Source organism: Rhinopithecus bieti, unplaced genomic scaffold (assembly GCF_001698545.2).
Source record: "Rhinopithecus bieti isolate Rb0 unplaced genomic scaffold, ASM169854v2 scaffold_12667, whole genome shotgun sequence".
Taxonomy (NCBI): Eukaryota; Metazoa; Chordata; class Mammalia; order Primates; family Cercopithecidae; genus Rhinopithecus; species Rhinopithecus bieti.
In genome coordinates, this window is record NW_016807256.1 from 597,422 (window position 1) to 620,465 (window position 23,044).

Sequence of the window (23,044 nt, forward strand, 5' to 3'; positions counted from 1 at the left end):
CCTTTCCCCTTTCCCCTTTCCTTTCCTTTCCTTTCCTTCTTTTTTTGAGACAGTATCTCACTCTGTCACTCAGGCTGGAGTGCAGTGGTACGATCTCAGCTCACTGCAACCTCCACCTCTTGGGTTCAAGTGATTCTCCTGCATCAGCCTTCCAAGTAGCTGGGATTACAGGCGTGCACCACCATGCCAGGCTAATTTTTGTATTTTTAGTAGAGAGAGGGTTTCATCATTTTGGCCAGGCTGGTCTCGAGCTCCTGACCTCAAGTGATCCCCCGCCTTGGCCTCCCAAAATTCTGGGATTACAGGCGTGAGCCACTGCACCCGGCCCAATTGGTCTTTTCGCTGGTTTTAGAAGCATGGACTCTGATACTTTGAATGACTTTGAAGCCATTTTTCTCCTCTCTTGGCAGCCTTCCTGGAAAATGCGTCTTCCGATGCTGCCAAGTCGAAAAGGGAAAGAGAAATCCAATGAAGTGAGGGGAGTGTGGTCTTAGCGCCATCGCCAGGGTGGTCACTGGCAAGTCTTGGCCACAGGATTGCCTTCCTGGCTCTTCCGGGCTCAAGCAAGAGTGGGACCATGGAGCATGGGCGTGCACAGGCACAGGTGTTTAGGGATGCAGCGTGTGGATTAAGGGAATGAGTGAAATGGCGGGCTTTCTTCCTGTGGCTTTGGATTAGCAAAGGCGTCTGTGATTGGAACCCTCCTGCACTGCTGATGAGAGTGGAAAATGGCGGTTTCTCAAAAGGTTCAACCTACAGTTCCCATAGGATCCAGTAATTCCACTGCTGGGTATAGGCCCAAAGGAATGGAAGGCAGGGTCTGGAAGGGCAGTTTGCATGCCCATGTTCACTGCAGCATGATCCACAGTAGCTGAAATGTGGAAGCAACCTAAATGTCCATGGATGGCTGATTGCATAAACAAAATGCAGCATATCCAGACAATGGAGTATGATTCCCCTTAAAAAGGAAATTCTGACACATGCTTCGACATGGGTGACCCTTGAGGACATCATGCTAGTCACAGAAGGGCAAATACTGTAGGATTCCACTTCTATGAGGGTATGAGGGGCCTAGAGTGGTCAAATCCATAGAGACAGAAAGTAGAAGGGTGGGTGCCAGGGGCTGGTGGATGGGGAGTTGGGGTTGAACGGGGGCCAGAGCTTCAGTTTGGGAAGATGAACAAGTTCCGCGGCTGGATGGTGGTGATGGCTGCACAGCACCGTGAATGTGCTTGTGATCTGTGTTTTACCACAATAAAAGAAGTGAGGAGTGTGCATGTGTGTCAGGGAGCCTCAAATTCCTGGGCCCAAGGGATCCTCCCGCCTCAGCTTCCCAAAGCGCTGGGATTACAGGCCTGAGCCACTGGGCCATGTACTACAGGCCCTTTCAAGTCAAGGCAGCCATGGCTCCTGCAGCAGCTGGAGCCCCTCCCCACGGGGCCTGACATCCCAGCATTAGTTCCTCTTCTGCTTACACATCCGGCCAGGCTGCTGCACACCCAGGGGAAACCCCCTCCTGCCCATGGCTTCTCCAGCTCTGTTAAAGCGGCGTGAAGGCACCTTTGTTTTGTTCCGCACGTCAATTCACCAAATAATAAATCACACACGTTACCCAGACCAGGATGTAAGGAGCTTTTCATTTTTTTATACACAGAAATTTTGGTCTATAAGTTAGGAAATTCAACTACAGACTTTAAATTATTATGTATCTGTGATCTTTCTCATTAAGTTTTTTTTGTTCATCTTTGTAACAGGCAGATAAAAATGTAAAACATATTTGTGAACTGAACACAGTTGACCAAGCCATTCCAGGTAATATAATGCTTTATAAAGAGGGGCTTCCCAGTGAGAAAGGGCCCCCCGCCTGAAGATTGCAAAAACAAGAGCAAAACATTCCAGGTCATGGTGCCCCGTTTCTGAACTCCACACCACAGCACAAAGGTGACCTCGGGACTAGACGATCGACATTGACATCAGGCAACTTTATACAGCAGCAGTGAGGGTTTGCTTTTAATAGCTATTGGCCATTGGTCCTATCGGTGTGTCTACGACAGAGTGAGAAGAAGCCGGTGATGGCAGCAGCACGCAGCTCATCTGCAATTTCAATGTCTCAAATTCGATTTCTCGTTGAAGAACACAAAGACCCTCAACAAATGGAGCTGCCCTTTTTCTTATTGTCGCCTAAACAAGGACATCAGGGGACAGTTTACAAATGGGTAACATTCTCAATGTGCCCTTTAGAAAAAAGGGATGGCTTTGAGTTATCTGCAGCTGGCATTTTAAAATGGGATTTTCTTTTCTAGCCAAAATTCTTTTGCCCGAGATTTGACTACTCCTGCTGAGGGGTGACATGGCATTAATGGTAATAGTGGGGATGGTGCCTGCTCCTGTTTGGTTTGTGTGGATGCCAGTGGAGGTGTGACAAGCCTCCTGAGGGTGCCAGTCCACATTGGTGGCTTCCATTCCAATCCTCTGTCCCTCAGGTCCCAGCTGTCTCCCAGCGGCTGAGCCCCAGGCCCAACCACCTCCCTGCAAAATGTGACACCTGCAAGTGCAGAAGGCAAGGGTCCCCCATGGCATCACTGTGTGGACCTAGGGGCTTCCTCAGGAGGGTGGCAAAAGTCAGGCCCCTCTTTATCCCCTCTGCTCATTTGGGGGAAACTGAGGCTTGGCCACCAGGTGCCCACACTGCCAGGATAGGCTCCCCTCAGTACCTGGTGCTCAGCCACAAATCCATGCCTTCATGGCTTAAGCTTGGCCTCCGGACACAAAGACTAGGGTGGGAAGAGTGCTTTGGTGATGGCATCTCTGGTGTCACAGCAGACATCGAGGTGGTCTACTGAGGACTCCTCGGCATTTGCCAAAGCAAACAGTGGGAGTCCATCCAGGTGCTGAGGGGACAGGGTCTGAACTGTGGCTGCCTCCCTGTCGTCATTCTCCCACTGCCAGCTCCTCTGGGCTTCTGACGCTCCCTCTCTCTCCATCGGCTTCTTTTGAACTCTTGGCCCTGCCCCCGCCCCCTGGGACCTGTGCTCAGCTGGGGCTGCTCCCTGGACTCTGGGCAGGACCCACAACTCCAAGAGTGCTTCATGCTCTTGAAGTTGGGGGCGTGGCCAGGATGAAGGATGTGGAATTGGAGCAGAAACCAAAGAAAGCTGAAAACGAAACTCCCGTTGCACTAACTGGAGGACTCTTTCTCATCAATGTTTTGTTTTTTTCCTTTTAGATTAAAATTTCAATTGAAAGGGTTTTCTCCTCTCTGGCAGGGGTCTCAGTGCAAATGCTCCAATTATACATGCTCCAGACCTGGAGCGTCCCCTCTCCGCCTTCTTGGGAATCTCAATAGGACCGGGCAGAGGGCAGGAACGAAGGGTGGGGGCAGGGAGATGAGGAACAAAAATGGATTGACCAGAAAGATATTCTTGCAGTCTAGTTCCCTGAAAACAAAACAAAACAAAACAAAAGAACAAAAAACAACAGCAGCAAAAAAAACTCTTGCTACATTCAATAATGAAATTTCCAAATGAAAATGCCTGATAAGAGGAATGCAAATATCATGCCAGTAAATAGTTCCTTATTGAAATATGCATCTGGCCATATGTATGTGCATGTGTACAGATCCACACACATACATGTGCACACATGCACACACATGCACACTGCAGATGTGCCTAGTTTTTGCTGGGGGCGGATTGCTTTGTGGCTGCAGGGCCGCTTGCAGGCGGCTCCCTCAGGTGGCACCCTTCACAGCCCTGCAGAGCACTCAACCTTTTTTTTTTTTTGCATGAATATGCTGACCTGATTGCTCCTTCATGGGTGCAACAAAAGCTCCCAATAAACCCAAAGCAGCCCCCTGCCCACTGCACAGCCCAAAAGCAAACACGCGGTCAAACTGTAGTTCGTTAAAAAAGAAGCATCAATACAAAAAAGGTGGGGAACTCAGCTCTTCACACTTTCTACTTCTTCTCCTTCCTCCTTTGGACGAAGAACCTTCTCCTCCCCCTTTTTGTCCTCCTCTTCCTCCTTTTCCTCCTCCCCGTCCTCGTCTTCCTCAGTCCGGATGAGGAGCCTGTGGCAGGCTGCACCCTTGTTGAATGGATTTGGCTTCTTGCAAATGCCCTGCCAGAAAGGTCTTCAGCCACCTTAGTTGTTCCCCCGTTTTGCAGGTGTGCAGGTCCCTATATGTGTGTATGCGTGCATGTGTGCATGTGACTTCGTGTGAGTCCGAGTGTGTGTGTGCGCATGTGCTGAGACAAGTTCTTGTTAGAGGGATGTCTCCACGCTGTGGAGCGGGCTCCCGGGACTGGAGGAAAACACTGAAGAGGTAGCTGATTTGGTGACATGCGTGGTCAGGTAGATGCCGCTGTCTATGGCATTGTTGTTCTGGTTGGGGGACGGGGGCTGGGGGGCCCGGAGGCGCTCCTCGTTCTCGTCCACGTCCGTGTCGTCGATGAGAGGGATGTTGTGGGTGTAGTCATTGATCAGAAACTCGGGCGTGGCCATGAAGTTGTGAATGGAGGTCTTGGATTCTGGTTTCTCCAGGCCTTCATAGAGCGAGCTACGGAACGCTTTCACCACCCGGATCTGGAGTGGGAGATGGAGGGACAGGGCCCGACGTGGGAGCAGGGAGGGAGAAAAGGAAGGGAAAGGAAAGGAATGGTGGAAGGAAGGTAGGAAAGAAAGAAGGAGACAGTCAGTGGTCAGCTGGTGCTGGTAAGTTCCACCCACATCAATGGCTGGGGGTCATGGCATGAGAAATGTCCACCCATTTGTTGGAGGGCTGCTACGGAATGGGGTGGCTCTGCCTGCCTTTGGAAAGGGTTTTCAGGTGTGGGCCTTGGTCTCGTCAACCGATCTGCATGCAGGAAAAGATGGCAGTGTCTTTCTCTAGGCTGAGCTGGGCAGGTATTCTGGAACTCCAGAGTGCTGCACTAGGCTCGTGGCTGCGACCTCCCAATTCCCTGTCCCGGGGGGACGACTGGCTTCGGTGACCTCCGGGGTCTGCCCAATCTGAATTCCAATTTGGTAGAAAAGAAAGACGATTTGAAAAGGAGAGAATGCTGGTGAGTGGGCTCTCTTCTCGATCTTACCAGAAAGTCCGAAGTACCTGCTAGTATAAGCAAGTTCCCAGCCTATGGGCACTGCCGGCCTTTCTCGCATGGATCTCCCTCCATCCCCCAGCTTCCATGGCTGGAGCCGGGACCTGCCATGCCCAGAGTCTCCCTGCAGCTAACTGCGCTGTCCACCTCTGCATCTTCGTCTTATTTGATTCCTCAGGGCACTCAACACAGATGATCATCCCTCTTTCTGGAAACTTCTCATGGCTTCCTGACATTGCCCCTGCCTGGCCCTCTTCCACCTCACTAGCTGCTCTGGCCCCGTCTCCTCCACTGCCCTCTCTTCTGTCCCTGTGTGCCCCAGAGCTCTGGCTTGGCTCTGTCCCTCCTCCTCTCTGTCCATACCTCTCCGCCCTGGCCACAGTGCTGGGGCCCATCTGGCTATAACCAGGAACTGTGGCCCAGGCCTGTACTCAGAGCTCCAGGCCAGAGAGCCCAGCAGTCCCCAGCTGGAGGTATTTGAGACGAAAACAGCCACACTTTTGATTTGCACCCACTAAAGCCTGTCTCTGCCCAGATGCCCCTGTGGCCTCCTCATAGCCCCCGAGTCCGACTGGGTCTGGTTCAATCTGGTGCCCCTGCTCCTCTGGCCTCACTCCCCCGTCCTCTCTCCCGTCTCCTCCTCCATCTTCCAGTCAGACATTCCGAAACTTGCATCTCCACCGCCCCCCAGGGCTTCGCTCTGTGTTGTTCCCTGGCGGTCCCTCCTCACTGGAGTTAGCAGACCTCAGATGAGCAGAACTCCCTGCAGGAAAGAGCTCCCGCTGTGCCCCAGATTCCCCCAGCACAGTGGCCCTCTGCCCCCAACTGAGCTCATGGCACCTCTGAAGCCCCCTGACCCTCCAGCAGGGCACTGCTCCAAGAATGAGCTCTTCCCTCCTCTGGCTTCTCCACCTTGCCTCACGCACTCAAGTCCTTGCTGCCTCTCTTTGCTCCCTGGCCCCTCAGCCTGGGCTCCTTCCTGCTTCTAGAAGCCAGGAGTTGATGGGGAGACCTCTGCCTGGCCTCGCACAGGCCAGCGTCAGCACAGCCACCAATGGTAGCTGGCCCACCTTGTACTGCCGTCCCTATAGGGGGCAGCAGACAGAGCGCTGAGCTTCCAGGCAGACCCTGGGGTTCATCCAACACCTGTCCACCCCTCCCTATGTGAGCAGGTGGACACATTCGGAGTTCTGAAGCATTTCCAGGGCCAAGGTTCTATTTAGGATTTGGTTTTCTGGATTTAGACAAGGTGTCAGGGCTTACTCAAGGGCTAACCCCAGCTCTCTGCTAGTTTTGGTTAATAAAGTTTTACTGGTTTAAGGGCACAGTTGTGTCACGGCAGCAGAGACCAGGCCTGGAAAGCTAAAAATATTTCCTCTCTGGCTCTGTATAGGAAAAGTTAGCCGCCCCCTAGTTTAGACAATGAATCACCTTTTTTCAGTGACTTTCTTTCAGCCCTGCAGGGGCTCAGCTAGGCAAAGCACAGTGCTCCTGAACAGTTGAAACGATGCCAACCTCATCACCTCTCCAGTGCAAAAAGTGAGCCAGGGCCAGGTTTGGTGGTCCACGGCTGCAATTTCAGCACTTTGGGAGGCTGAGGTGGGCTGATCGCTTGAGACCAGGTGTTCGAGACCAACCTGGGCAATAGGGTGATACTCCCTGTTCCTATTTAAAATAATAATAATAATAAAAGTGAGCCAAAAAACTCCACATTGGAATTTTCTAGCACCCTATCTGAAATCTGGTTAGGATTTTCTCTGGATTCAGCAGATGGTCAGCTATTCTCACTCAGGCCTTTATCTCCAGACTGGTTTCTGAATTAGGGGTAACACAGAAATTGAGAATATTTTAACATTTTTAATGAAAAGAAACAGAATTCACTTTTCGTAGCCAATGCAGATGTTGCCTCATTATTTAGGCCTTTTCTGGTACAGGATTGTGGTATGGAAGCTGCCTGGGACATCGCCTACTCCAGCTGTTGCCCATGCCCGTCAAGTCACAAAAAGGACAGAACGCTGCAGGCCTTGACCCCAGGGCTGTGTGGGGTGAGTACACCAGGTGACCTTGGCCACACCCTTCTCCTCGCTGAGCTGGTGGCCTCATTCAGACCTGGGGCATGTGATCAGGCCAGGCCCCTGCTCAAACCTATGCACAGGTCTCACAGCACCTGGCTCAACTCCAAAGACCTCCACAAAGGGCAGCCAGGCCACGGAGCCAGTCCTTCCTTCCAGGCTGGGTTTCTGCTGCTACTGCTACTCCGGTCCCACCGGCTGCTCCAGCGTGCCCCTCCCGGATGGCATCTGCCTTGTTTGTGGCTTAACACCAGAGCCTAGCCCAGAGCAGCTGCTCAGCAGACACTTGGGGAATGCACAAGTGACTGAGTGAACCACTGCAGGATGGAAGGGCTGCCCCTCAACATTCTGCTGTTCGGGGGTGCTAAGCTTGGCTGGAGTCCTGGTGAGTCTGTTACAGCTGACAGTGAGTCAGCTTTCTCCAGGCTCTATTTTCCCTGCATTCTAATCCTGGGCCATTAAACAATGTTTTGGTGTTGGTCTTAGGGTAGGGTGTTTTCAGCCCACCCAACCCTGAAGGATGCAGTCAATTCCCGGGAGATTGTTTCAATGGAAAGCAGCAAACATTTCTAAGAGAGGCCCATCCCAGAGGGCTGCACTCCTACCTGGGTGCTCGAGGATGCCCTCCTTCCACCAGCCTGGGTTCACTCTGTCCTCATCTCAGGCTCCTGTACCACCTCCTGCTCTACTCCCAACCCAGGACGCGCCCCCCTCTACTGCTCCCAAAGGAATCTCATGGCCCCCAAGGCTGTCAATGCTGTTTATAGACCATCAGGTCACCGTAAATACTGCAGATACCAGCTGCACCACGTCCACCTTTTCCTGGACTGCCAGACTTCTGCCCTGGCTGCCTCCCAGGTGTCCCCCCTTTGACGCCTAAAGGACCTCTCAAATTGCAGGAGGCCCAAGGAGGACTCTTATCAGTGCTCCAGCTGAACTCTGCCCACCAGCAGCCTTCCCAGTGCAGGGCTCTGGCCAAACCTCAGAGGCACTTTGACGCCCTGACCCTATGCACCAGACATCCGCGTGTCCTGTGGTCACTACCCTAACTCAAAAGCATCTTCCACATCTGAGCCTCTCCCCACCTCCATTGCTGCTGCTATGTCCTGCCTGGGGTCCTGGGGTCCCCTTGGGACCGCAACCCCCACCAGCAAAGCCTTCTATCCTTCCTGTCCCTTCTCCAGGTGGAGTTTCGGAGCTCTCTCTGGCTGCCGAGTCAGACTCTTGGTTCCCCATCTGGCTCCAAACCTTCCAGTAGGCGATGGAACTGGCCCGCGTCCTGACTGTGTGGAAATTCATTGAACTGTACCCCAAAAAGCCCATTTCACTGTAGGAGAATTTAAAAAGAAAGGAAAAGAAAGCATTCTTCAGGGAGAGATGCCCCTAGGACGGTCAGGTTGGGCTGGGGGATTCCCCATCTCATCCGGGTGAGGCGCGGTGGCTCCACACTGTGTGTCCCCACCTCCTTGTGTCCTCCTGCTGTCTCCCTCTGCCACACTTCTCCGTTCCCCATCATGGCTGATGGCCCTGAGAGGCCACAGTCCTTTACACCTCACAGTCCCCCAGCGCTGTCCGACACTGCTCCAGCCCCCCTCTTCTTCCATCCCTGACACCCGAGGGCCTTTCCTCTGGGTCTAGGTACTCTCTTCTGGCCCTTGGCCTTCCATTCCATCTGCCGGCTAACAGCCTCTCGGCTCCGGCTCCAGACTTAGGCGTCTAAGCTGGGTCTCAAACTTAGCAGGCCCAACCCCCTGGCCCCAGCCCCGTGGCTCCCTTCAAACGCCATCCAGAACCTGCCCTTCGTCCCCACCCCTCCATGCCCTTAGCATGGCAGCCCAAAAACCAGAGCGTGTCTTGGTCTCCCCGGCTACAAGCCCTCCACTGGCTGTGGCCCTCAGAGCCTGCCCCGGTCTCTCTCACTCTGCCCTCTTTTACCCCTCAGCCTCCAGCACATCCCACCTGGGGGCCTTTGCTCTGGCCACACCCCACAGCGGGAAGGCTCCCCTCACTCTTATCTCCCCCAGCAGCACGGTGCCCACTTCTGCTCCTTCCTTCAAGTGCTCCCTCCATCCGCCTTTCACTGGAAGGTATCTCCCTGGGGCAGGGGTCTGTCTGTCTGGCTCACTGCACCCAGCAGGGGCTCAGTGGACGGGGCTGAATGTCTGGGGCCTACATGGCCTGGCATCAGTCTCCTGTGCTGGCTTTGGCCATCACCATGGCTCTTTGCCCACTTTGCGATGCCCAGCTGGCTGGAGCTGTTTCCGAACGCCCCATGCAGGGGCTCGCCGGAGCCGTGACCCCTGCCCTTTCTGCTGCCTGGCTGGCCTTTCTCCTTCCTCTGAACTTAGCTCAAGTACACATCCTTAGAGAGGCTGTCCCTGGCAGTTTGTTACCAGCTTCCCAGAGGAGACACGCTGGGTGCTGTGGGCTTGGCCCGGGCTCCTGACCTGTGTGGATGAGCAGTTCTGAGCCTTACACAGGGCCGGTGACTCTGCAGACGGACAAGGCCCATCCCTGGCCACACTGAGCCAAAGCAGAAGGGGTGCAGGTATGGAGTGCCATGTGCGATGCCACTGCCAGCCAGCTGGAGTGGAGGTGCCCGCCATGTGCATGGGGACATGGGGAGACATGCCCCTGCTTAGCCTTCAAGTGCTGGAGTTTGCAGTGCAGGACTGGGGAGGAGGATGAGGGTGAAGAAGGGCCGCAGAAGCAGGGAGACAAGCAAAGGATCGAGAAGAGTAGAAAAAGGAAAGGAAAAGAGAACAATCAAAGCAAAGGCTCCTGACCCGCAGTGACAACGGAAACGACAGAAGCTGTGCCTGATACCTTCTCACTCTTCTTTCTAATTCCTCAAGCAGAAACAAGCCCTATCCTGCTGCCTCTGTGCTGGGCACCAGCTGGCCTAGGGGGCTCCATGCTCTCTGCTCAGTCTCAGTCACTACGGTTCACAGAGCTCCGATGCTTCTGGTCGATTTCCTCCCTGCCTATCCATTGCTCAGCACCAACCACCGGTCCAGAACCTTCCACTGGAGGCAGGAACCTGTCAGCTCCCCAGGCATCTGAGCTTTGAATTTAGAGCAGATTCTGAACACAGCAGCCAGGGAGACCCATGGGGAACTTCTCGCCAAGAACTTTAGGGTTTCCAGGCCCAAAACAACCCCACTTTCAAAGCGACAAAGGTGTCCTCAAGAGCCTGTGGCAATGTGAACCATCAGTCAACTCAGGCAATGAGAAGCCAAGCTCAGATAGCCTGAACACTGAGGAGAAGATGACTTCGGTCGCACCTCCCCGTGTGGGGGAAGAGCAAGGGGAAGGCCCCTTTCTCCCCCATGGGGATGTCACATGCTTGAATTAGGAAAAATGAAAATGCAAACTCCACAGCTGGCTCTTTCCCCAAGGAATCGAACCAAAGAACGGAAATGACAGACATGGTTCTGTGTGTGTTGGCAAGCCAGAACTGCTTGCAGCTGGCAAGTTTCATGAAAATTGCCTCCCACCTTGTGTGCACACTCATGCCCAGGACCGTGTGAGCCTAGGCCTGTGCTCCTGACATCAGCACTGAGCAGCTAAACTGACCTGGGTGCGGCGAGTCCCAGGCCTGTTGGGTGCTCGAACTAAAGAGGACCCAGGAGGAAGGCCCAGCTGAGCCCTTGCCTCCGTACTGGCTGAATCCAGGTGTGGGACCTCCAATTAAACTTGGGAGGTCTCTGGCCCTGGCTCCCAGCTTGGGAGTCCACACTCGGAGTGCTTGATGGGGAGGGCCTTGGACCAGGGGTTCCGGGCTGCCCTAGGCTGTGTTCTGGTGTCTACTTTAGGAATTGCCTGGAAGGGCATTCCCCTGTGGTAGGGCCCAGGTTTCCAGGAAAGCCTAGGGCAGGGCAGGGCTCTTGGGGGAGGGCTACTACTGCTTCCAGCATGGAGGCAGGGTGTAGACTGTCAAAGATCTGAGAAAAAAATGCCAATACACCGTTCCCAGAAACCAGGTAGGGAGGCTTGGCTCAAAGCACATGATCTTTCTGAGAATGCAAACTCCAGAAAACAAGACTCCTTCCACCATGGGGCTGTGAGTGTGGTGAGCATGTCGCCCTGGGCCCTGGAAAGGAGTGTCCAGGGAAAGCCTGGGACTCATGTGGCCCGGTTCAGCCCCTTTGACCACACGGTTTTCATGTTGCCAAAGCCAATAAAACCAAGCAACTGCTGTGATCTGTTTCCAGCTAATGATTAACCAGAACTAAATGGCCCCGAGGGACCCCCAGTGGCCACATGGGACCAGACTCATGGCCTGCTGCCCAACCCCTGCCCTTTGCTGGGCCAGGTCAGGTGGCATCTCAGGAACGACTCCAATAGTAAGCATCTCACACAGGCCTGGTGTTGGCGCTGCCGGAAGGATAGACTTTGGATGCGTGGCTGGGGTGTGTCTGTGTGTCCTAGTGGAAAACAGACATAAAAGTCCTCTCGAGTGGCTTTGGGGGGGCTTTCCAAATGATCGCGCACCCTCCTGTCCCTCCTAGGGGCAGACACGTAGCCCCCTGGGCCTGCTACCCTTGGTAGACCTGAGCAACTGAACCAGCTATCCCTGGCCAGCTCTCTAGAATATGGACACCCAATAGGGATAGTGATTCTGTGGCCTCGGTGTGTGGGTGTGTAGTTGAGGCATGGTGCGGGGTAGTCACCAGACTGGGCAGGGGAGGGGCAGTGGAGGCTGCCTGGAGCTGGGGATCAGAAGCTGTGGCCGGCACAGTCTGACAATGCATACAGAGGAGGGACGGGGCCTATGTTGGTACTCCTGAGTCCAGAAGCAGCAAAGGCATGGGAGGTTAGACAGGGTGGGGAGGGCTCAAGTGTGTGAGCACTGAGCCCCAGCGATCCCGAATCTCTAGACCCCTCCTAGTCACCCCCTTGCTACTTCCTGCATTGGCCCCAGGGGCACAGGGTGAGGGGATGTCATGGTACCAACCCCTGGCCCTTCTCCCTGGAGGGCCTGAGGTCCTCATTGGTAAAGGCTTGGGACAAAGGCAGCTCCAGTGCCCAGAAAAGCCCCAGACTCCTGGTGGGCTGAAAGGCAGCCTGGCTTGGAGCAGGCAAAGAGGATGGGAAACTGTGGGTTTGCCTTAGGAAACCATGTGACTTGATGCCCCTGCAGGCCTAGTCGGGGCAGCCCTCTTGTCTAGGGGAGCTCTGTTGCAGCTTTCAGAGCATCTCTCATCCACCAGAAAGTTCCAAGTAGAGGGTGGGCACTGGTGCTAGTCCCCACTCTGCCAGGCCTGGCTGCTTATGGGACCCAGGGCAGGTCCTGGCCCTTGGGGACAACCTCCTTCCCCTGATCTCTAGGATGAGGGTACTGGGCTTGGTGATTGCTTAGGGTCCTTGAAGCGTGGAGTGGGGGTTGGGTTCTGAGTTCTAAACCAATCTGCTGCACTGTGATGATGGCAGGAGGTGGTTCTGGCGGGTGGCTTCCAGAAGTGGGCACGTCCTTGGTGTTGCCAGGTCCCCAGCCAGCATCTTCCTCCACGGCAGAGTCCTTTCTGGGATGCTGATGTTCAGCTGGGATGGGCCTCTTCAGAGGGCCCTGCCACCCACCTTCTGCTGGAGCACATAGTGTGCAAGGGACAGCTGCTCTCCTTCTGGCTATCCGCCACTTAGGGCCCCCATGGAATAGCTCGTGAACAGCAGGAGGGGTGGCGTCTCTCCCACTCTACTTACCCGGCACTGCCAGGCTCCGGAGGTGGGGAGGAGGGGGACAGATGGCCACGGAATGAAGGCAGGAAGGAAGTGCTAGGAGCCAAGGAAGAGAGGAGCAAGAGGCCGCCCCAGGGAGGAAGTGGGAGGAATCCAGAGGGAGAAGAGACAGCAGGCCCCACTGAGGCTGGGCTGGACCTGGAGAGGGACAAGGAGCTGGTCCTGGGGTGGGATGAGGCCAGAGCTGTGGAGAAGGCTCGAGGAACGCGTGGAGCGGGGCCGTGGTGGCTGCCTTCCCCTTAACTCAACAAATGGGCAGATGGACAGACAGACAGGAAGCACAGAGAGAGATGGCAAAGAGACATACGGAGGAAGTCAAGAGGGAGGGAAGCTGAGGCACAGCCATGCCCCTTGTTGCCCCTCAGCTCCCAGGAAGGAAGGTGCTGGGAGGCCACGAACCATTTTTGGCCTTAACTGACTTGGCAGAGCCTCCTGTCGGCCTCTCCGGGTGGAGTGACGGCGAGGCCCCTCTGAGCCCACGTCTAGGGCACTGGAGGCGCCAGCTGTTTTTCAGCCCAACCGCCACAGTGTTGGCCAATATTTGTGACCAGGGTAGGTGGCACCATGATGAGTGTGGAGCAAGCTGGAGGTGTGCATGGCCTGTGGTTTGCAGAAGGAGTGTGTGAGTGTGTGTGTGTGCGCGCGCGTGTGTGTGTGAGCACACGTGCTCTGTTCCCAAGGGGGACAGGATGGCCCTCCTCCCTTCCTTAAAGGACAGAGTGGCCCAAAACGACAGCTTATTCAAGAGGAGGGGTGACCCCCACCAGGGACCTCTCACCAGTTCCTAAAAAAAAAAAAAAAAAAAAAAAAAAGGAAAAGAAAAGAAATCAAGCTGGAAGAGTCTGTGATGGAAAAAGGCGTGGTTAAGTACTCCCATCTGCAGGGGAGTGGCGTGTTCATGTTGGCAGAGGGGAGCGCTTCAGGGGCTTGCTAGAAGGAAAGGAAAGAGGTAGCACAGAACCATCCTGACAAGGGCTCTGGGCCCACGCGTGAAGGTTTACTATTTGGTGTATAAACTGTCTTGAGTTTGTTGGAAAAAGCAGGCTGCCTGGCTGGACCCACTGGGTTCCCTGCATTCTCTCCCATCAGGGCGGTAGGGTCAGCGATAGAGTGGCTTTCCCTTTGTCTTTGTAAAAAGATGTAAGCAATTATGGAAGTTTCTACCTCCTTAGGATAGCCCCCGGGTTCTCTTTAAACTGTGACCAACGTGGTGGGAACTTTTGTGGCAACGTCTTGAAGAAAAGTGGTTTCTCTCAGCTTCTCGGAGGAAGGAGGGAGAGAGTGTGGGTTAAGGATCGGGTTAAGGCCTGATCCTGAGGCTCGTTTGGAAAGAGTGAAGGCGCTTCAGGAACACCTGGCCACGTGCCCGGCCTCTGAGCGCCAGTTCTAGGGACACCTCTAACACCCAGTGGCTTGGGGCAAGGCCTGCAGGGCAGGCGCCACCTGTGCAGTAGTGATTGGCCAGCACTGAGCCCACCTGGGGACAGGCGACAGCAGCATCCTTAGGAAACCACTTTAAGGAGGATGCTGGAAGCGCCGCTCCAGTTCCTGGGTACGCAGGCTGCATTCTTCTGCGGCAAACAGTGTGGGAAAGGCACCCACCACCCCTCCAGCCCCGGAAAGGCGGCCTTGAGCCCGCGTGCTGCCCTGACGCTGCACCACTAAACACTGAGCAAGGCCCCAGCCTGACACCAGACACCCCCAGAAGTGGCCCAAGTTCATGAAGAACCATCGGCAAAGGCAGACAAGTTCAAGAAAAGAGAACCAATGGCACAAGGAGCACTAAACATAAACCCAAAAACCAAACAAAGCAAAGAACGGGAGGTCCGGAAGTGCCATGGGTTGAGTACGTTTCATAAAAGAATATGGCTTTCGAGAGACACCGTCTGGGTGGGAAGGACTGGACAGGGCGGTAAAGAAAGAACAGAAAAGCCACGGTGAGCGGAATGCAAGACTGGAAAAGAGAGAAGGCCGAGCTGGGGAGGCTTATTCTTCCCCAGAGATGCCATTTATGAGAGAAAAGGGAAGTCAAGACTCACTCCCAGCAGCACTGGTGGGATTGGCAGCAGAGAGAATTGCGTGAGTAGGGGTAGAAAGATTGGTTACGTCATGAAGCTGGCTGAGGACCGAAGACCGCCGGCGCACAGCACCCTGAACTGAACCGCTTCTCTTGAAGGTACTCACTACCTCCATCTGTGGGAGAGAAAATGAGATAAAGTTTGGCTTGCACTGTTGTCCAGGCTATCGCGGAGGGGAGGGCTGGGCGAGGATAGGGGCCACCACTGGGCACATAGGGTGACAGCAAAGCCTCACCAGGTCACCCTGCTCACTGGGAGCTGGCAATGTTTGGACAGGGCCCTGACTGAGGCCAGCCTCTGTGCCACCCACCAAGAGAGGGTTTGCTGAGCAGATGCTTAGTGGTCATGAGATTGGGAAGGGAAGGGGGTCACAAGTCAGGGCACACTGCAAACATGTCAGAAATGCCCCTTGCAAGCCACTTGTCAGGAAGTACTTCATAGTTCTCAACCTTTTTTTCCTCCCCAACACACCTGAGGGACATGACAGCCTCCTATTAGAACCCGCCCTGCTTCCTCTAAACCCGGAGGACTTGCGCCCCATGCTCTGTCCCCCTGCCCATCTCCGCCAGCTTCTGTGGCTCATCCGAGTGACTGGGCGGGGGGCGCCCCCTCGAAACCTCAGCAGAAGAATGGACCTAGCGGAGGAGGGGATTCTCCCACCAACTGGCAGCCATGGCTTCGCTTTGTCCCCACTCTTACAGCTTCCTACAACTTGAAGGGGAAGCGAGGCTGGGGAAACTTAGGCCTGCAGGAGGGCCTTAACCCAGTGTCTTTGGATTTCCTGACCTGCCCTTGGCTGGCATGGGGACTCATGTCCATCTTGCTGGAGATGATGTGAAGAGCAAAGCCAGCGTGCGTTATCTGGAGCCCAAACTACCTGCTCCAGCCCGAGCCCTGCAGTGCTATGTGGTGGCCACCAGGTTCACCTGGGTGTCTTGACACGGGCCAGGGCTTCGTGGAAGAAGGCAGCTTGAGTGTTCAGACTCCCCCTGCACCAGCCAAAATGAGGATGTACGCCAGTTCAACCCTTGACACGCTGTGGAAAGGACTCCTCTTTCTTCTCAGCCTGCCCAGTCCCCTTCTGCCCAGCACATCCCACTCACTCGCTTGTCACAAGGGGAACCTCGTGGCACTGGCTGCGACCGTGAGGAACGCATATTGAGTATATCAGCGCACGGAAGGAGGATGGTTGACGTGATGGTGTCGTGGTGGCTTGCAGGGGGATCTCCTGTCTAGATTCAGGAGAGGACTCTTGCTGCGGCAAAAGTGATGAGGGATAGGAAAGATGCCTTTCCTGCCTCGGATTTGCATTGGTCTGGCCTGGCTACAGACGGTGTCCCAGTGGGAGAGCCACATCAGTGACAATACCACAGTCGCCACCACCCCATACCTGGAAGCCCAAGAGCTGAGCCAGGAGCAAGGCCCAGTCGCTAATGAAGCTTCTTTTTGGGTTATTATGGGATGCAAAAAAGACAGACCGAGTCATGAGCGCTTCAAAAAGCTACATGTTCTGGGTTTGAAGGACTCTTTTATTCTGGAATGACACCCTGTCCATCTGGTGCTTTGATATGTTAGCATGGAACCATGGTGCGAGCAGGTTACAAAATCCCTTCACTTAGCAACAGAAAAGCGTGTGCCGGCCTCCAAAATCTGGGGAGCGATTTTGGTGGTTCCCAAAACACAGAAACCTGGGGCCAGCTGCCTAGGAAATGTTTTTCTTGGCTTGGGGCATACGCACAACCTGACGGGCTTCTCCCAAGCTTTACCTCCATTTTTCAAGCAGGTATTTCGAATCAAAGAGAGCAGATGCTCTTACATAGCTGGCTAAAAGAACCGACTGGTTCAGCATTCCTGAGAAACATGGTGAGTTGGATGTGACAAAATCAAAGCGAAAAACCATGGGGGTCAGGAACCCATGGAAGAGTCAGATTGGCTGTGCTGAGGGGAAGGAGTGCACCCTGTTTCCTCATAGGTAAAGCAGGGGACTCACCAGCCCGTGTCTCTGTGAGCACCGACAATTGAAACAGCCTGGAACTCTAAGACTCTAACCGATGGGACCCGCTTCTACTAGCCAGGCTGCAGTGGCCCCCACATACAGAGGACAGGAGACACACAGGTGGTCAGGGTACCACTGACACCACTGATGCTTCAGGTCAGGGCAGGGCTGTTGTCTCAGCTGCTGGAAAAGCTAACGTTGCCTTTGGCTGCAGCGGCAGGAGTGAAGTGGGCCGCCGAGGGGCAAGGTCCTGCTGTCCTCACCCCCAACTCCAGGCTTGGGCAGCTCTGGGCTCTGGGCTCTGGGCTCTGTAGCACAACAGCCCATGTGGGGGCAGCTGGAGGGCTCATAGGCATGGTCTCGTAGAAGGCACAGTTGGGCCTCTAGGAGGGCACTGGGGCAGATGTGAGTGCTGCTTCTAACATTTGATGTGTTTAAGATTTAGCACAGAAATACATTGCAGGGATCGAGAAGAGACTATCTGTGCTGCACCCCTGGCCTGTCCAGGCATTGTGCTTGAGGCATTAGCCCCTGCACACGGGAGGGGAGACACAGGCCATCTGGCGACAAAGCCTGCTCTCCTTCCTCACCAGGGCTCTCTGTGTTCTGACCAGGCCAGGCCATAGGTAACAGTGTTCGGAGTCCAGACCTAAGACATCCTTCCCAGGCTACGCTGTGTTGGGTGCCTAGGATGCCAGCCTCATCTCCCAGTTCTCAGTTGGAGAGGCCCCTTGGACTCCTGGGGGGCTCTTTAAATGTAGAGTTCTTTGGTGCCCCTTGACCTAACTTTGCATGATTGTGGTCTCTGGGGACTCTGTAGCTCTGGAAAGTTTTGCAAGGAGCCCGTGTGAGTGAGAGGAGTCGGAGAGGGCTTTGTAAGCATGAGGGCCTCAGGGGATGCAGCGGGAGTTGGGGAGGTGCAGTGGCACAGGCGGGCAGAGGGCATGATTGGAAAGGCAGCCAGGGGTGCAGGGGTGCAGGAAGGTTGGGGTGACACCGAGAGGCAGGGGCTTGAAGGTCATGGTCAGGAGCGTGGACTTCATCCTTAGGACAATGGAGAGAGGCTCCACCAGTCCCAATGCAGAGGGCGGCGTTGGAGGGGCTGAACTGAGCCAAGGCAAGCAAAGGAGGCTGAGGCCCGGGGAGTGGGGCTGCCCTGAGGCTGGGTCCCTTGAGACTAGGCCCTTGAGACCACTGGGAGGGAATACAGGACCCAGGGCACCGAGAACAGCTTTGTGCAAGTTGCATGGATGATTCCTTGGGACAAGCCCTTGGTGACGTGTGACAGACGTGAAGGGGTGTGGCCTCAGTCCCTGCCTATTTCAGCTTGAGCTGGGGCTGGTGGCTTAGGCGGGCCCTGGCTCTGCAGCGAAGTGTGCAGTGGTGTCCTTACTCTGGCAGGACCTCAGGGAGGAGAATCAGTCGCTCCATGTCAGGGGCATTGCAACTGGGGATCCTGGACAGGGCCTGGAGGGGCAGGGAGTGATGGCTGTGACCTGAGAGACGGTGGCCCAGGCCTTGCAGAAGGAGGTGGAGTGTGAAGCATGCTGGGTGGCCCTCTGGAGGCTGCTGGGGGAGGGGCAGGCCATGAAGGAGAGGCTGCAGGGGCTGCAGTGGGAGAGGGGCCAGGGCGCAGGTGGGGTCCCCATGGGCTCTTTCTTCCTCCCGGGCCAGGATTTTCAGCACTCAAGGGCCACAGCAGGGTGGGGCGAGGGCTGAGCAGGAGGTGGGGGTGCCAGGCGGGTGAGGACAGCAAGTCTCCAGGCAGTGCCCACAGCAGGCAGGAACGATGCAGGGATAGCCCGACCCCAGGAGCCGGAAGGGAGCCTTGTAGACCTAGGCGAGCGCCGTTTCTGGGGAGTGGTGGGCAGAGGCCAGGCTGTAGTGGGATCACAAGAGAGTTCCAGGGAGGGGTGTGGAGACACAGCGAGTCTGGAGCATTCTGGCAAAAATGTTGGCCGGGAGGAGATGGGAACAAGGGAGCAGGGTAGCGCTGGCAAGCGCCTGATACTGGTGGCAATGGTGGCTATCTGACTTCAGAGAGGAACACAGCTAACACCCTTGGTCCTGGCCAGCCCTAACCCTTGGTGATTTGGATGAGCAGAAAGGACCAACTCGGTGGCCAGAGTCCACTTCCCAAATGAAGTCTCCCCATCGCATTTACAGTGTCATCCAGTGAACCTTGAGCTCACTGGTGGCTGTTTGTTTGAAATGGGCCTGTCTTCCCGAGAATGTCACTTGCCTATGACCTGGGGCTGTTCCCGCCAAGTAAAGGGAGCCCCAGCAGTGATGAGGACAGTGCTGGCCTGTGCCTCTGAGAGCCATTAGTCACCCACACACACCTTTAGCTATGGGGGATGCCTGGGCTCTGAAGGAGGTGTCAGGGAGAGGCAACCTCAGTGCCACAGCCATCAGCGGACACACCCCAGAATGGCAAAGGGGACACTGGCAGCTATTTTTGTGACCTTGGCAGCAAGACCAGAGGGTTTCCCTGTGGGTGTTGGGTGCAGACGGCCAGCTCTGGGCTGCTGATGGCCGGCTCGCCTCTACCCTCTCTGGGTGGAAGTGCCAGGGCGAGAGCGAGGCGGGGCTTACCTGTGTCTGAATCCGGTTCAGGCCCCGGAACCAGAGGATCTGGCCCCTGCGGAGCTCCCGCTCGGCGTGGTCGATCTCTTCCTCGCCTTCGGCCAGCTCCTCGTCGGTCATCTCGTCCTTCCCGGGCCCATGCCCAGCTTCCTTCAGGCACTTGAGCTGACTGGTGGGGATGGTGGCAATGACCTGGGAGAGCCACACGGAAGTGGCCGTGAGAGCCGGGCTGAGCAACATCTGCCTGGCGTAAGGTCCCCCTCCAGAGGGAGACGCCGGCCTCCTTCCTCCAAAGGATGTCATTTTTTTTGTGTGTGACTAAGCAAAGGGAGTAAAGCTAGAGCAGCCCCCTGGGAACTGGCAGTCCCTGGAGAACCGGTGTAGTGTTCCCCCGGGGGGCTGAGATGCATTATCAGGAGTACGTGGAACTCTGGGCCTGCCCCTCCTCCATGGAGTTCCATATAGCCAAAGGGCCCGGGGAGTGACCCGAGTGGAGCGCTGTGCAGCAAGGGCTCCTGGGAGGGATCGTTAAGCCCCTGGAACATCCTGCCTGACAGCAGCATGGCTCACTGGGGCTGGGGGCTGGGGACTGTGCCCCATAGTCTACACTAACAGCTGGACCTCCAGAGGGCTGGAGACGGAGGTTAGCCATGTGACCACGGCATGGCTCTGCGAACCACCCCAAGAAAAGCTCTGGACACTGGGGCCCGGGTGAGCTGCCTTGGTTGACAATACTCCCTACATGTCGCTCCACACCGTTGCTGGGAGACACAGGTGCTGTTTGCGCAACTCCCCTGGGAGAGGACAGCTGGAGCTCTGGCCTAGTCTCTCCTAGAGAGGGCATCTCCTGGGGGAAGACCAGCCTAGAGAAGACCTATGCATTGGGGACTAGGGAGGGTGGGACGTGACAAGGAGGGTGACAGCTGGAAAGGGTGACCGGATAAGGAGCCTGGCAGGAGTGAAGAGAGGGCATGGCTTTGCGTATTGCAGGCCACTGGGAAGTGGGGGGAACAGTATAGAAGGGCGCAGGGGAAGCCACAGAAAGGGATGATGGGCATCTGGAGTTCTAGAACAAGATGTCTCGTCTGTCTTGTGTGTCTATGCCAGTGTCTTTGTCGAATGTGGCCAGGAGGGGACTTGAGGACTGGTTCACAGAGATTCCCTTCTATTCATTTTTCACTTAAACATATTTTATCTTTGTAACTGAACAAGGTTAAAAATGAAAAGGACAACCCAGTAGCCCTGAGAGGCCAAGCTACAGGCTGGTACCACGTTCCTGGCGGGGGGACCAGAAGACCAGTGGCCTGGGAGCTTGAAGAGCAAGAAGAGGGCCTGGCACCCCTCTGGGCTGTGGTTAGAGTCCAGGTTTTGGGAAGTGAAGGGACTCCATGGAGCAACCAGGTTCAAGCGTGATTGGGAGGTGGGGTGCAGTAGCAGAGGGAAAGAAGAATTCTGAGAATTCTGAACATGAAACGGAGGAACTGGGAACTGGGTGGGCTGTCCCCAAGGACACTAATGCTGGGGCAGATCACTTGAGGTCAGGAGTTCAAGACTAGCCTGGCCAACATGGCAAAACACATCTCTACAAAAAATACAAAAATTAGCCTGGTGTGCTGACATGTGCCTGTGGTCCCAGCTGCTTGGGAGGCTGAGGTAGGAGGATCACTTGAGCCTGGGAGTTCAAGGCTACAGTGAGCTGTGATCATACCACTGCACTCCACCCTGGGCAACAGAACAAGACCCTATCTCAAAAAAAAAAAAAAAAAAAAAAAAAAAAAAAAAAAAAAGAAACAAAGCCAGAATGCTATGGACTGAACTGTGCTATCCAGTTCATGTGTTGAAGTCCTAGTGCCCAGCGTGGCTGGATTTGGAGTAAGGAAGTGATCAAGGTTAAATGAGGTCACCAAGGTGGGGCCCTGATCCTACTGGATTAATGCTCCTAGGAGAGGAGACACTAGAGACCTTGCTCCCTCTGTCTACCATGTGAGCACAGAGTGAGGAGGCGGCTGTCTGCAAGCAAGGAAGAAGCCCTCACCAGGAACTGGCCCTGCTGGCTCCTTGGCCTCGGATGTCCAGCCTCCGGGACTTTGAGAAAGTAAGTGTCTGTTGTCTAAGGCTCCCAGTCTATGGTATTTTGCTGTGGCAGTCGGAGCGGATGAAGACAGAGATAAGCGGATCCTGAATACCCAGGCTGTTTCTTCCTGATCTAATTGTGGGGTCCTAGACACTTCCCGGTGTGCGACTTCAGCTGCAGCCCACAGAACTCAATGTGGGGCTCTCTGTCCTTTCCATCAGGTCAAAATATTTCCTAATTTCTCTGGAGACTTTCCTTTCACCCCATGGGTTATTGATCAGGGTGCCGTTTGATTGATTTAAAATAAGTGGGGATTTCCCAAACTACCTACCCATTTTGAAGGGACAATTTTTGGCTCTTATCATAGAAAGGGGAGCTGTGGGCAGTTTTCCTGGGCCCTGTCATATCCCAGCCATGTTCCTTTGCATTATTTTGCTGACACCTTCCCTTGTGGCCTGTCCCTGGGTCCTGATGTCTCCCAGGCCTGAGCCCGCAGTGTGCTTCCTGGGGTGTGGACCTCAAGACTCTGAAGCAGGGTTAGGGCAAGTGGGCCCATCCAAGCTGTCTGCAGGGCAGTCTGGAATGAGGGGCAGGGCTGTCACTCACCTGTCCCCAGACCAGCTCCCCAACACCAACAAACAGGCACCAGAGCCACTGTTCCGTGGATAGTGGGGAGCAGCTGAAGGGCTTCCCGCCGAACTGGACAATGACAATCTGCGAAGGGCAAGTGGGAGAGAGGCAGGTCCAGCTGCGGCTCCTGAGCCACCCTTGTTCTCCAGCCCCTTGAAGGCCCAGCCACCCTGGTCGGTTCGCCCAGGTGCACAGGCTGCTCCCTGCGAGAGGACCACAAGGCCGGGGGTGCCATGACAGAGCAGCACGTGGCCTTCACTGCCCCTGGGTGCCAGGCACCTACTGACTCCAGCCTCAGAATCGGGCCCAGCTCCACTGACCATGCTCCTATTTTTAGCAAGACAGGCTGTGACACCCACCCTGTGGGCACGCTGGATATGCCTCATTCTGGAGGACCCTAGAACCTGCTGGGGTCACCTTGCCTTGGCTTCCTGCCTCCTCAGGAGGCATCCAATTCCCAGGGGTGAGCTTTCCAAATGTAAACTGACCCTGTCCTCTGTTGGACTGTCACAGTCCGGCCCACTATCCCTTTGCGCTCATTACCCAAGACCAGGTACCAGACAGCCAGGGAGCACCCCTATGCCCTAGAACTGCTTCAGTGATGCAACCTAGCCAGTCCTGAGCCTACCAGCCCTGCCTCACCTGCTCCTCCCCGAGGGAAGCACAGCAAAGGCTGTGGACTTACTAGACCTCATTTTTTCTACAAATACACTATATTTTAGAACACTTAGCCCCTCCTAGACAGTGGGGCTGACCAGCCTGTCCATAGC

General features: G+C 55.2%; 1 protein-coding gene across 5 annotated transcripts in view; it reads right to left on the bottom strand.

The window, feature by feature from the left end:
• Window positions 1-1,608: 1,608 nt before the first annotated feature.
• ATP2B3 (ATPase plasma membrane Ca2+ transporting 3) overlaps window positions 1,609-23,044 on the bottom strand; it is a 47,457-nt gene continuing 26,021 nt past the window's right edge. The window contains exons 18-21 of one of the 5 annotated variants that reach the window (XM_017880792.1): window positions 22,251-22,358; window positions 19,580-19,762; window positions 15,017-15,103; window positions 1,609-4,584 (exon numbers count right to left, since the gene is read on the bottom strand). In XM_017880792.1, coding sequence (XP_017736281.1) covers window positions 4,264-4,584; window positions 15,017-15,103; window positions 19,580-19,762; window positions 22,251-22,358 — 699 coding nt within the window. In that variant the 3' untranslated portion in view covers window positions 1,609-4,263. Of the gene's footprint in view, window positions 4,585-14,949; window positions 15,104-18,141; window positions 18,864-19,579; window positions 19,763-22,250; window positions 22,359-23,044 lie in introns of those variants that run through there. The other 4 variants (XM_017880795.1, XM_017880794.1, XM_017880793.1 and 1 more) reach the window with 4 other exon arrangements.